Source organism: Malus domestica, chromosome 15 (genome assembly GCF_042453785.1).
Source record: "Malus domestica chromosome 15, GDT2T_hap1".
Classification (NCBI taxonomy): Eukaryota; Viridiplantae; Streptophyta; class Magnoliopsida; order Rosales; family Rosaceae; genus Malus; species Malus domestica.
The window spans coordinates 31,577,735-31,592,524 of NC_091675.1; the positions used below are offsets into that span (position 1 = coordinate 31,577,735).

The following is a 14,790-nucleotide window of genomic DNA, read 5'->3' on the forward strand; positions in this document are numbered from 1 at the left end:
CATGGCTTTGAAATCACCCATAGCTAAGAGGGGTTTAGCCACTCATATTCACAACAAAACGAAAGAAAATGAATTTAAACATTGGAAACAAAAGATAGAAAACACCTAAATGCTCCAACGATCCAAGTTGGACAGCAAGCATGTCCAAGCACTTTCCTTCCCTTCCTTTGCTATGGCACAAGGTGTTGGTGAGTGTTTGAAGGTTTGTTTGTATGGAGGAATGGATGTAAAGATGAATGGATGTGTTTGGATGAAGGTTGTATTGAAATGAGGATGAATGATCAAGCAAAAACTAAACTCTATGGCTGCCACACACACTTCCTTTTATAGAGGAAGTGCACGGCAAGGAAGGTGAATTGGTGGTATGTGCAATGATTCAAGGGTGAAAATAAAGTAACGATGCAAAGCATAGGGGATACAATGGAGTGGTGTTGCAGCAATGAGTGCAAGGAGTGGTGTTGAAATGATTCAAAGGTGAAAGTGAAGTGATGATGCAAAGCATGGGGGTAATATGGAGTGGTGTTGTAGCTAGGGAACATGAATGATTGTGCACATGGTATAGAAAGGAAAGAGAGGTGGAATGGTGCAGAAATGGGTCAGAGGTGCAGCAAATGTCATGATGCACGACGTGGGATTCCAAAGGTGGTGGATGGTGCATCAATGAGTGCATGTAGTGGAGGTAAAAGTTATATGAAATCTGATGGGTGAAGGGAACAAGAAGTGTGCAGCAATTGAGTGTAATGATTTAATGTATTGATGCATGAAATTAGAAATAATGAAGGAGACAAGGGTGGTGCACGTCAATGAAGTGTAATGAGTGTAATGGTGCAGGAAATGAGTGCAAGAAATCTGGTGCATGAAGGGGACAAGGGTGATTATGCATGGCATGGTTGGAAAGGTGAGTAAGTGGTGAATCAATGAGTGCAAGAAGGTGAAATGATATTGTGCACATGGTAGACAAAGGAAAGGAAGTGGAATGATGCAACAAATGAGTCAATTGAGGGAACATGGATGATGATGCACGGCATAGGAATCCAAAGGGAGTGCAATGGTGGTGCACGACAATGATGGAAAGGTGAATGGTGGAGTGACACCCCTTTGTGGCTGAGCTCTTTGTCCTTTTTACACTAATTCTTCTTTCTCTTTAACACATTCCTATCCTCTTTAGTCTTCAATTTCATCCATCCACCTTGGTCCATGCATGTGCTATCCATTCCAAGCCCAAAATTGCTCCAAAATGCACCAAAATGCATCTTATTACTTTATAAGGCCTATGAACCTATAAACACACGAAAATAGCTTAAAAAACATAATTAACTAAGAAATAACAACGTAAATGCATGAGAACAAACTAACTCAGTCGCATAAATATGCTCCTATCAGCTCCAACCACTTCACCTCGCCCATCGTGACCTCACCTTGTCGATTCCTCTTGTCCATCTTCAGCTGCTCAACTCGCTTCATGCTCACCACGTATTCGGTTAAGCAAGATTTGCTGCCCGACTTAAAATCTTTCGCAAGCTCAGAAGCAATTGCCGACCTTCAATTTTGAAGTTCGGTAATTTAACGGTCAAGGTCGACCAGGGTTTCTTTTTTCGCCTTAAAACTTTGACTTTCAGGCGAAGAGCATCTCGATAGGTTGTTGCAGCTTTCAAGTCATCGTCAGCCCGAAGATCTTTCTCGAAAATACTAAAATATTCTCGAGTCCGTTCCAAGGTGGACGACACTTGAATGATGGCTTCAGCACTCAATTGACCATCAGCTCCGAGATCGTTCAGACAAGCATCCACTGAATCAAGGCCCTTGCGCTCAAGGACTTGCAAAGCTAAGAGAGACAAAAGCTCCTATAACCGAACAAGAACAGTTCATTCGACAGGCTCAATTGTAGCTGCCAAAGGACCAACCACTCCCGAAGTGCTGGATAGGAGAGCATCAAACTCGACTTCCCATGAAGGCTACACAAGAAAACAATATAGGCGGAAGGAAAATCGTAAAAGAAGGTAAGCACAGAGGATTTGCTTTAGACCTGCTGAGATGAGACTTCGGCCATGTCTCCAGGTTCATTGCTCAAACCTAGAGAGCTTAATGGCCGAGCCCAGTGTTTTAGACTGCTTCTTAATTCACGCGGTCGATAAAGGTTATCTATGTTCGATGACCACTGAGGTGACCAAGAAATATAGATAACACCCTTCGGCGCATAGAATTTTCAATGAAATGAATAACTGGGCACCTGACATTTAAGGTTTTTCTCGGTTCAGATTCATTATAACAAAATTGACAAGAGAAATTAGTTGAGCCTTACAAAAGTCGAGGTCACTTCTTGAGAGGGGATGCAAGGTCCTGGTCCTGCAGGTGAACTGGAGTTTCTGACGTCGCCTCAAGTTCAATAATGGGCTTTTTCCCAAGATCGACTGCAAGAGGATCAACTAGGGCAGCCGCCTCAACCACAGGAGGAGGATCAACAAAAAGAGTTTCGGTTGGTCGAGAGCGACTTGCTAGCAGAATCTCGTCACTCTCGTCATCCTGAAACAAAAGAGTTGTTAATACTTTTGAATTTAATGAGTAAAGGGAGTGGCTGGCATAGTCATAACTCTTCTAAAATGATCGCCGATTGTTTTGGATTCTTGGGGAGATTCTTCCCGATCAAAAAGGTTGTCTCCCCCAGTACAGGTTCTACGGTAGACCTTAGAGCTGCAAGCATGTTGACCAGCGGTACGGCAACTAGCTTAACCACGACCTCAGGAACTTCAGGAACTGGTTGAGCTTGGGTTGTTGGGCTGGTTGAAGATGGTCGATTCTTCACTGAGGCCTGAACAACAGGAGTAGGAGGAGAGGCACTCGGAGCAGTTGTCCCGGTGGTATGGCTAGAGATAACATGAATCTCTCGTGCTACCTTTTTCGCTAATTGCTTGATACGTTTTGGGGGATGGAGAGCTTCACCAGCCGTCTCGGCATCCGGTGAGGCTATTTGCTTGGTGTATTTTATGCGGGGGCTTTGGATTTCTTGGGAGGAAGGGCCAATTTTTTCTTGACCACTGTCGGGACGACCACGTCCGTCTATTTTAGTACCCGACCGCCTTAGAAAGTGAAATCTCATTAGTAAAACCTTTCAAGTGTTTGAAGAATAAAGGTGGAAACAGGGGTATACCTTAGGGCACCTCTTTAGATTGAGGGGCGGAGGTTTTCTTGGGTCGGTTGCCAAAAATTTTGTTAACTACGACCTCGACCGAAGTGCCAAAAAAGTTATGAGTACATTCATCATACCAGTCGTCGAAGGTGTCAGTGCCGAGAGATTCAGGAATAGTTGGTCGAAGGTGGAATTTCTTACACTGTTCCTGAAATTCTTTCTCGGTGTCTCTGCACTCCCTTTCTGAGGAACTAGAGACACATCCTCAGCTTAGAATGGAACGGGAAGAAAGTAGAGGCACCGAGCAACCTTGGAGGTAGCCAAGTTGTCGGGCGGTAAAATGGGGGTGGTAGACTTCCCAACTTGCTCGGCGAGCATCACAACCTAGTGGAAAGTATCGAGTTAACACAAATGACCCCTATTTTTTACGAAAACCAGCATCTTTGCTTTCACTCCAAGTCGAAGTGGGAAGTCTGATGGAGTGGGGGTATTCTTGATGACGACATATCAAAAAAATTTCATCAGAAGGGACGCCCAGGACGAAGATGTGTTTAAAGACTTCTTCAGCTCGGTGGTGAGGTACTGGTCAAGGGGCCAACTGAATGCCGAGTGTTACAGTAGACTGGAGGCCGGAGATTTCTGGCTGAAATGTGGATAAATAAACCTGCAGCCAGACTTGGAACACCCAGAAAGGTCCATTCTGGTATGGGTTGATCTTGTCGATGGTTGTTTCCGCCAGGCAACGTAGAAGGTTAACAAGGATGGTGGGACTGAGCACCAGAGAGTGACCACTAGCCAGGGCTTCCTCTACCGGCATATTCTCAACCAAGCATTTATTTGACTTGGTACAACAGATGAAATTGTTGTACCAGTAAAATAGGAAGGCCTCGTGTTCTCCCTTCCGTAGACTCGCTTCCCTTCGACCAGCAAAATGGAGGATAAGGGTGTTGTAGTTCAGAAAATTCTTATGCAATTTCTGAACGTCCTTTTTGAAGGCTTTTGACCTTCTTGGCTCAACGCCTCGACGACCCGTGCGTCAAACAACGTCTAGAGGTCAAGGTTTGATGGGCATCCAATCAGAGTGGTGTCAACTGGAATGCCGGAAGGATGAGTCCCGATGATAGCCTAGATGTCGAGGATGGTGGGAGTTATAGGGCCGAACGGAAGGACCATAGTGTTGGTGGCCGAACACCAAAGGTTTAGAGTTGCCATGAGGAGTTCTTAATCCATTGTAATTTCCATGGTCGAGAGCTTAATAGCGTCGTGGATACCAAGAGCTTCCCACTCTTTACCGAAGAATTTTTCCATTCGTACGACCCAGGTCACCCAATTCGCATTGGTCGAAGGCCAGAATCCTTGGGGTTTTATCTGGCACCACTTTGACCAATCGAATCCTTGCAGCAAACCTGCCAAATAGTGTTTTTTGAACAGGTTAATAATGGATGATGGCACCGTGTCTTTGAAGAGTAGGCCCAGAATTTGGTGAGTAGAGTTTAGTTCACCCTTGAAATGCAGAGTCTTGATGGTGTTCCAATCTATGAAGTCTTTACACTTGTTGCATTTGGGGGAGAGCTCTGAGATGAAAGAGGCCATTGATGAAGGCTAAAATTTTTTGAGATAGAAGCTTCAGATTCTCTGGTTTTTGAAGGTTTTGAAAACAGAGCGGCGAGAAAATTTCAAAGGTTTTAGAAAGCGTAAGGTACGAATGGAAGGGATCCGGGTATTTATAGGCATTTGGGGCTGAAGGCTAAACATTTGATTTTCAAAATCAATGATAGAATCGAGCGAGAGATTTACTAATCATTATACATGCTCAGAAGATCAAGGCGAAAAGACCGAGGTTCGCGATTTGAGGATGCATGATGGCGTGTTAAGGCGAGTTTAGTGTAAGAGAGACGTTTCGGCGGTTGCATGTTTTTTAGGGTTATGATTGAAGGCTGCTAGGGTAACCAGGGGGCTGACATGTGGCAGAACAGTTGGGAAATCAAGATCGTTGGGTTACGTTTTAAAAATGCGCATGGTGGTAGTTCTCAAGAGTCGGTTTCACTTCTTCAAGGTCGAGGCTCGAACCAAGGAGTATAGGTTGACGACCTCAGAAGCGAGGGGGTAATGTTTGGGTCCAAAAATATTGGTTTGGGCTGAGTTTAGAATAGTTCTCGGCCCGGTGCTAGTTGGGCCCAGTGTAGAATTATTCTTGACCCAAAGACCGTGTTTAGAGAGGTATCTAGCTCATGGGCCGCGCAGTCGAAGCTGGCCATATCTTGTCGGGAACCTGTGGGATATGGGTGATGCCTATTACAAGAAAGAGTTTTGGCAGGATAAGGATGTTAGAGTTTGAAATTGAATGCGGCCTGATAATGAGTTAAGTTCAAAGTCTTAGTAGGAGTAGAACTGGTCGAGATAAGGTTGAATCGGGGAAAAGAGTTCTAATCCGAGAATGATTGGGATTTGATACAGGTTGGCTACTATAAATAGGGAGGGATGACATCGAACAAGCTCTCCAACTCAACACACAAACTGCCCTGCGCAAACCCTCGCTTTATGCGAAACCTCTCAAACATCTTGATATTTTTTTTTCTTTTTCGCCAACACACCTTCAGTTTGGATAAACAGCATTGTGAAGGCAACCGGCAAACATCTTTAGTTTGGATAAACAACATTGTTGCCATAGAATCAGCCGACCGCGAAGCACCTTCAGTTTGGATAAACAACATTGCGTCGAGGCAGACTGGTTATCTATCCAAGTCTCGATCGAGACGAATCCTTATTAGCAGAGGTCATCTCATTAGCCTTTTCAGCGAAGTGATGTGTTACAAGTTATTACATTCGGCACATTGAAAGTCGAATTTGATATTGAACTTCGCAAAGCTAGCAACCTTGTCTTCAGGCTCTAGAACCTGAAGGCCGAGAGTGTTTCTTCCTCGGCCGCAGTCGCAAGATTCAAAAGTCAGTAGCACACCCAACGCAACATCAACAAATTTTACTCCCCGGCCGAGCTCGGCCGACGAGTTGGCACGCCCCACAAACAACCGAAGGACATAAGTAGCTTATTAGTTACTCGGCCTGCGCGCCACGTAGGCTTAGTAGTTTTTAGGGTCAACAGGAGGAGTAAGCTTAAGTCAGGATGATAGTTTTGAACGAAAAATAGAAATAAATAAAACACGTATACCTTGGGCCACTTCTTTAGATTTTGGGGCAGGAGATTTCCTTGGATGATCGTCTAAAATCTTTTTGACAACATCCTTGACCAGTGTGCCAAAGAATTCTTGGATGTATGCATCCACCAATCAGCAAAGGTGTTGATGTTGTGAGTTTCAGGGACGTTCGGCCGAAGACGAAATTTTGAGCACCTCTCTTGAAATTCTCGCTCAGTTGCTTTACATTCTCTCTCAGATGAACCAAAGAGATGTTCTCGACTTAGAAGAGATTGGGAGGTGAGTAGAGGCACAAGGCATCTTTAGAGGAAGCCAAGTCGACGAGTGGTAAAGTGGGGGTGGTAAACTTCCCAACTCGTACACCGAGCATCAAAACCTAGAAGAAGATTGCGAGTTAGCACGAACACCCCCTAGCTTTGTTGAAGGTTAGCATATTCGATCTCATCCCATGCCGATGATGGAAGCTTGATGAAAGATGGGTACTCCTGACGACGACAGATCAGGAATTCGTCGTCAGAAAGATCTTCTAGGCCGAATAAGTATTTGAAGACTTCTTCTGTCGAGTGAGGAGGAGCTGGTCTAGAGGCTAATTGGAGACCTAGCACTTCAGATGATTTGAAGCTAGGGATTTCTTGCCTTAAGGTGGCGAAGTAAACCTGCAGCCAAAACTGGAATACCCAGAGTGGGCCATTCTGTTGCGGGTCAATTTTGGCAATGGTCGCTTCGGCCAGGCAACACATAAGGTTGGCAAGGATGGCCGAACTAAGAGCTAAGCTGTGACCACTGGCCAGGGTTTTGGCCACTGGCATATTTTTTATCAAACATTTATTTAACTTGGTACAAACAATAAAATTGTTGTACCAGTAGAATAGAAAGGCTACATGTTCCCCTTTCTGTAGGTTTTCCTCCCTTCAGCCAGCAAAGTGGTGGATAAGAGTGTTGTAGTTGAAGAAGTTCTTATGCAACTTCTGGACTTCTTCTTTTAAGGGTTCTTTGGAGGAAAAATTTTGTCCTAGCTAAGAACAAGTATGAACATTTGAATACATATGCATACTATTAACTCATTAATATAGGCATGCATCCAAAAACAATTCAATAAAACCCATGACTTTCAAAGCCTAGTATATGGTGAACCAAAATAAACTCTTTAACAACATTAAAGAGAAAGAAGAATTTAGTGATTCTTTACCCTTGAAGCTCATCCTTGTTTACACAAGGGATTCACCCAAGTGGAGGGCCTTCAAGTCACCTCCAAGCTCCTTGAATCCTTCTTGTGTTTTCCTCCCTTTAGTGCTCCTTTGATGATTTGAGGAAAAAGGATTTGTTCTCCAAAACACCAAAAGCTTGATGTCTCTAAGTCTCTTCACCAAGGTTGTATCTTGTGAAGATGATATGGATGATTAAAAGAAGAAGAGATTGCTAGATGTTTCTTCCTTTAATGGCCGGCCTCTTGGAAGAAAATGGAGAACATGTTTTCACCCAATTTCAACTAGAAAACCCTTGAAGCTATAAAGTTGAATTTATACTTCATTTCTTTGGTGAGTGGCAAACTTGCAATTAAGCAAACTTTGCCCATCCAACCCTAATGGCTGGCCTCCTTGGTGTTATTGGGCTATTTGCCCATTTTGTTTTAGTTGTCATACAACTTAAACATAATGGGCCTTTTGGACCAAAACGCTTTTGGGCCCCGAAACCCAAAACCAACATATAAGCCCAATACGAACCTTTCGTATAATTAATTAACTAATTAATTAATCTTGACCATTCTTCAATTAAACCATTTAATTGCTAATCCATTTCATTTGATTTCTTCACATACATCCTTACTCGGTGTACGATCCATTAGGTTCTAATTAGCGAGGCAGTGGGCGATGTTACTCTTAACTATCGATTGTGAATTGAAACCACATTTCAATTCTCCCTTTTATTGATTAGTATTTGCTAACCATTAGGGCTTCCACAAACCATGGTTGACGCCTAGCAGCATGTCATGGTTACCCAAGCTAAGTAGAATTGGTTGGAGAACCTATCCAGTTACAACTACAATGCAATACGGTCTTTCTCTAATACAATACTCTTAATCACATTGTTTAAGTGATAGTTTGTTTCATGTCTACTATCCAATGTGATACTTTCTTATATGATTCCCTTGAATATGATTTGGAACATCCTTCCTTTAGTCATATTCATTTGCTTTGGCCAAAGACTTTAGAATCATATCTTAGAGTATTCTCCCTCCACCATGGAAGGTTAGAGATCCCTTGTTGTACATTCATATGCCTACATGACTAGATAGCTTGACCCCAACAATGCCGTGGACACTCCGAGGGAATGCCATTGACAGGATCAAAGATCAAGGACCTAACCATTAGACATCTATGATGCCTTAAGTCAAAGGACTACTTTGCATATTGCAACCTTAGAGTTCTTACATGACATGTATGTTCGAACTCTGATTTGATCGTAGTTCAGTGTACTCGATTACTCTTTCGAGCACCTATGTGTCTGTCTTAGTGTCCAACACCAAATCACTTGAGACTAGTCATACTCACGCTTGAGTCAACATAACACATACTAACCTTAGCGGATTGTCAATGCCCAATTGGCAATCCTATGGCTAGGAACGTTTTAGGAATGAACATAAGAGAAAGGTCTCGATAATCTAACTCACTTGGATCACTTATCTCTTAGAACAAATACATTCCTTGGATTCACTTATTGCTTAAACACATGATACAATAAACAGTGATTAACAATAAGATTTGCCCTCCATTAAACATATAAAAGTTTAACATAATAAGTATTCCAAAAAGCTATTACATCAAATGAGTGGCTTTGTGGGCATACTTCCAACATTCTTGGCCTTTCTTCTTTAGGGCCTTAACAATACACTCGTCGAATAAAGATTTAAGGTCTAAGTCGAATTGATAACCAGGAAGGACAGTATCAATGGGGCCGAGGGGGAGTACCATTGTGTTGGTGGCCGAGCACCAAAAACTCAGGGCTGCCGTGAGAAGGTCCCAGTCCATAACAATCTCAATAGTCGAGAGCTTGATAGCATCTTAAATGCCAAGAGTTTTCCACTTTGTGCTTAAGAACTTTTCCTTCATTCGACCCAAGCTGCCGAGGATGCAGAGGTCGAGGGCTAGGCTCTTTGAGGCTTGGCCAAATCCCACTTTGACAAATCATTCCTTTGGAGCAAGGTTTTAAGCAATGGACCTTAAGCATTTCGGTGATGGCCTTTGGGACGACATCTTTGAAAAGTGGTCCCAAGATCTGGTGGGCAGCATTTGAATCACCTTCAAACCATAGGGTTTTGATAGCATTTCAGTCGATGAAATCCTTGCACTTTGTGCACTCCTTAGAAAGCTTAGTAATAAAGGTGTTGGAAGCTATTGCTGAAGACTTGAGAGATTTTCTGGGTTTGAGATTCTCTAGGTTGTGAGAACAAATGGCAAGAGATTCATGAGTTCTGAAAATGTAAAATATGAATGAAGAAGAGTCGAGTATTTATAGGCATTCTAGGAAGAAGATCAACTGTTTGAGGATGTAAGTGATGGGTAGTCAGAAAATCCAATAATCACGATGGGTAGTCAGAAAATCTAATAATTGATCGGGGAATTGATCGGGGAATCTAATAATCTAATAATCATGATGGGTAGTCAGAAAATCCAAGTGAAAAGACCGAAGATTTCATGGTTTGAGGATGGATGTTTGCGTGTAACGGTGGATTTAATGGCGAAGAGACGTTTTGATGGTCACACATTTCAAGGGTCATTATTAAAGGCATATGAGTAAGCTGAAGAATTGCCACGTGGCAGAGCATCTGACAAAATTAAGATCGTGCAATCATGCTTCATAAATGCACCTGAGTCAATGGAATATCAAGACTGTTCATTGTTTTTCAATTATATACTAAGGGTTTGATTTCACTTCTTCAAGGTCGAGGTTTGGCCATGTGTTTTTAGGCTGAAGACCTCAAAAGCGAAGGGGCAATGTTTGGACCCAAAATGTTATTTTAGGCCGAGCTTAGAAATATGCTCAGCCCAAAGGTGTGTTTAGAATCTTGTCATGGACCGGCCCTGTCAAGGTTGGCCAAATCTTGATACAAAGAGGATTATTTCGGATAAAGGTGAATTAGCCGAGACCTACTGTGATAAGGAGTCCTAAAAATGCTGGGACACATGAGATGAATTTGGATCGTTTAAAAGGTGGGTTTAAAGTCCCAGTTGAATTAGGATTGGCCGAGTCCTAGTTAGATTAGGTTACGGAGTCATAATCTGAGTGTGGTTCTAGCTCGGCCATAAGAGAGTTTATTGTTATAAATAGAGAAGGCGTGCATCATTCAAGCCCTCTCCAATTCAACACACAAACTGCCCTACGCAAACTGTCGCTTTACACGAAACATCTCAACAACCTTGAGATTTTTATTTTCTTTTCCTCGCCGACACTTCTTTAGTTTGGATAAACAGCACTGTGAAGGCAATCGGTAACATCTTCAGTTTGGATAAACATCAATGTTGCCCTAGAATCAGCCGATCGCGGAGCACCTTCAGTTTGGATAAATAGCACTGCATCGAGGCCGACTGGTTATCTATCCAAGTCTCGCTCGCCGAGTTGTTTTATTATTAGATATTCACAAGTAAGTTTTAGAGTTCGGCATTCTGATGGTCAAACCATATTCACCATCAAGACATACGTTTCTTTTGAGTACTTGTGTCCGTATAGTTTGGTGCCCATTTGGCGTGTTTATACTCTTACGAATATAATCACCGTGACCGAACCCGACGCCAACGATCCGTGAACTTCGCAAGACTAGCAACCTTGTCTTCAGGCTCTAGAACCCAAAGGCCGAGGCGTGTTCCTTCCTTGACCGCAGTCGCAAGATTGAGAAATCAGCAGCGCGCTCAACGCAACATCAACACATTTTACTCCCCAGCCGAGGTTGACGAGTTGGCACGCCCCGAACACAACCGAATGACGTAGTTAGCTTATTAATTACTTGGCCTGCGCGCCACATAGGTTTGGTAGTTTTTAGGATCAACAGTAACCCAACCACACACTTGGGTTATGTAACTCATCCCTACCAATCTCATCCATCCCACCAAACGGACCCTTAGGGGTACAACTTATATGTTATATGCTACGAAGCACAAGTTCGGGAGTGGGACCGGTGATTCGGGAATGGGAGATTTGGCAATTGTGAAAATGCAAAGAATCATAAATCAGGAGCGCCTAATTAGAATTGGTAACTAATATAAATATATTTATTAAGGTGCTTGTAATTTAGTTGGTTAAGAATATTCACTCTTACACTCGATGTCTTGAGTTTGATTCAACTCCTAAAAATTAAAGAATCAGGTCAATTAGGGGAGACTAGTCGATCCCATCCTCATTTTTTTTTCTTCTTCGATTCATTACTTCCCCATTTCAAATAAGTAAATATGCCATGATTCATTTGTTTGATAAAAGAAAATTCAATTCATTTAGGGTCTTAATCAAATAGAATCGTATACAACTCTATATCTATCTCATCTCGATCACGTAACAAGAAATAGAGAAATTAAGGCTTTATACAAATCGTCGGTGGCAAAGCAAATTTGATTTAGGTTAAACCACAATTCAGAAACAGAATTTAAGAGTGGGAATGCATGCATGAGTTAGCAGGCAGGGCCCACAACCGCGTAAACAAAAAAAAGGTAATTACAATTGAGGACCTTCCCCTTTCTTCTTAAATTCTTTCCTAACCGGCACTTGCCTTGTCCTATAAATATTCTGAATTCCCTGGATTGTCTGCAAACCAGTCCACCTGTTTAATCCTTTCCGTTTATTTCGTGTGAGTCTGCGGATAGCATATGTCTCAGAGGCCCTCCGTCCCCCACTCTTCCTCCATCGCATTTCGCCTCCATTCCCATCTCCTCGTCTCCAGTGACATGAACCCTAATTCCAACTGGCCCTCTTAATCTATATTTTTCTTTTTAATTATTTCTTTTTATTGGATTTTAGGAACTAGAAACAAAAACCACCCATTTATTTCTTTTCTGTTTGTTTCCTGAGAAAATTCGACATGGGTGTCAAAGGTTTTGTCGAAGGAGGCATCGCTTCTGTCATTGCCGGCTGCTCCACCCACCCTCTTGACCTCGTCAAGGTCCGAATGCAGCTCCAGGGCGAAACCCACGCCCCGAACCCCGCTCCCCAGGCAGTCCGCCCGGATTTTGCTGCCGTCCATACCGCCGCCCGACGCGGCTCCATCCCTCTCCCTCCATCACCGCCTCCTGCGGTCCGTGCGGGTCCTATCACCGTCGGGATTCGTATAATTCAGCAAGAAGGCGTCGCCGCAATGTTCTCCGGCATCTCCGCAACCATGCTCCGGCAAAGTCTCTACTCCACAACCCGCATGGGCCTCTACGACATTCTGAAGCAAAAATGGACAGACCCGACAATCCGAAACATGCCGCTCCCACGAAAAATCACAGCCGGGTTGATCGCTGGAGCCGTCGGCGCCGCCGTTGGAAACCCTGCTGACGTGGCCATGGTCCGAATGCAAGCCGACGGGAGGCTCCCGGCGGCGCAGCGCCGCAACTACAAAAGCGTGGTGGACGCCATCGTCCGCATGGTCAAGCAGGAAGGGGTGACGAGCCTTTGGCGCGGGTCGTCGCTGACGATCAACCGTGCGATGCTTGTCACGGCGTCGCAGCTGGCGTCGTACGATCAGATCAAGGAGACGATCGTGGACAATGGGATTATGCACGACGGGCTTGGGACCCACGTGACTGCGAGCTTCGCGGCGGGGTTCGTGGCGGCGGTTGCGTCGAACCCGGTGGACGTGATCAAGACTCGGGTGATGAACATGACAGTGGAGGCCGGGGCTGAGCCGCCGTACTCGGGGGCGTTGGATTGCGCTCTCAAAACGGTGCGTTCGGAGGGCCCCATGGCGCTTTATAAGGGCTTTGTGCCTACGATTTCACGGCAGGGGCCTTTTACCGTTGTGCTGTTTGTGACGCTGGAGCAGGTTCGCAAGCTGCTCAAGGATTTCTGAACGTCAGATTCAGAAAGTGGAAGGTGGTGATTCGATTCGACGTGATGACGAAAATAAGTACTTTTCTGAATATATATGCATGTGCCTTTATTTTAATTTTTTTAATTATTTTTTACGTTCGTTGAGATTGGGAAGGAATTAATTCGATCCAATATTCTTAGCAATATGCCATATAATATACCTATGTAATTGCTAGATTTGCTATATAGATGGGTGGTGTGATTCCATGGCCTGGACAAACCCTAATTTTGTTTGGAATGTGTTTTTATATCTCAAATGTGTGAGAGTTAAAATACGACTGATTTATCAAAATGAACTTTATATCTGTAGACATTGAAATTTCGGTGGCATAAATGTTAGCCATTGCATTAAGGTTACATTTGTAAACATTGAAATTTTGGTGAAATAAATGTTGACCATTGTATTAAAATTACAACCTTCATTCACTTCACCTACATCATACACTAAGTTCACCTACAACATCCACCCAAGTTCACCTACATCATACACTAAGTTCACCTACAACATCCACCCAAGTTCACCTACAACATCCACCAAAATTCACCTACAACTTCCACCAAAACAAATGGATGGTGGTGATTCATTCCCAAAGCCTATAAATAGGCTCCTCCATCAAAGAATTAAGGGGAGGATTGTACATACACTTTCTCTACTCTCAAATTGGAAGAGAATTCACACCACACCAAAGCCTTGAAGCCTCGAAACTCTAAAGCTTTCAAGCAAATTCCGAAGAATCAAGAAAGCCCTCTTCGTTCTTCGCCAAAATCCTCCTTCAAGATCAAGCCCCAACGGCCCTTGAAGAAACTTCCACTAATTCAAGATCAACTCCCGACGGCCCTCGAAGAAAGTGTTCATCATTCATCATCCGTTCATCCTAAAGATCAAGCCCCGACGGCCCTTTGGATCAACAACAACAAATCTACCCATTACAAAGATAGAATCAGAGGCTAAATTTGTAGAAGAGATTGTAACCCCTAAATCATTAATACAAATATTATTTTGTACACGTTGTTCTTGTTTCAGGAATTTCCGTGTTCACAATATCGTGTCTTATATTTGATGAACTTATAAATGTTGAGACTGAATGTTTGAAACTAGACAACAGTTCAACATATTACAAAACTGTTCTAGTCACCAAAACCAAATTTTTTTTTCTTCATTCCTTTACGAAAACCTATGTTCTTGTAGATTTTTTTTATTAAACAAATGATATTATCTACAAGAGAGGGGGTGGACTTGGCCACATAATAAGCTAGCAGTAATGTGGTTCAAATTCGCATTTGGTGAAAATCGAATATAAAACCTATCACTTACAAATAAAGAAAAATAATGAGTTGGACTAGCTAGGTCAAAAGGCTAAAAAAACTACTTTTGTTTTGTTTTTCTTTTTTTTTTAATTTTTTTTTGCCTAACTACAAAAACTAATTTAATAGCATCAAAGCAGCAAA

At 43.1% G+C, this 14,790-nt stretch overlaps 1 protein-coding gene across 1 annotated transcript; it reads left to right on the forward strand.

Annotated features, from left to right (window-relative positions):
* Window positions 1-12,020: 12,020 nt before the first annotated feature.
* Window positions 12,021-13,579, forward strand: LOC103449341 (mitochondrial uncoupling protein 5-like). Its single transcript, XM_008388647.4, has one exon. The coding sequence runs from the start codon at window positions 12,350-12,352 to the stop codon at window positions 13,319-13,321; it is 972 nt and encodes a 323-aa protein (XP_008386869.1). The 5' UTR covers window positions 12,021-12,349; the 3' UTR covers window positions 13,322-13,579.
* Window positions 13,580-14,790: the final 1,211 nt, after the last annotated feature.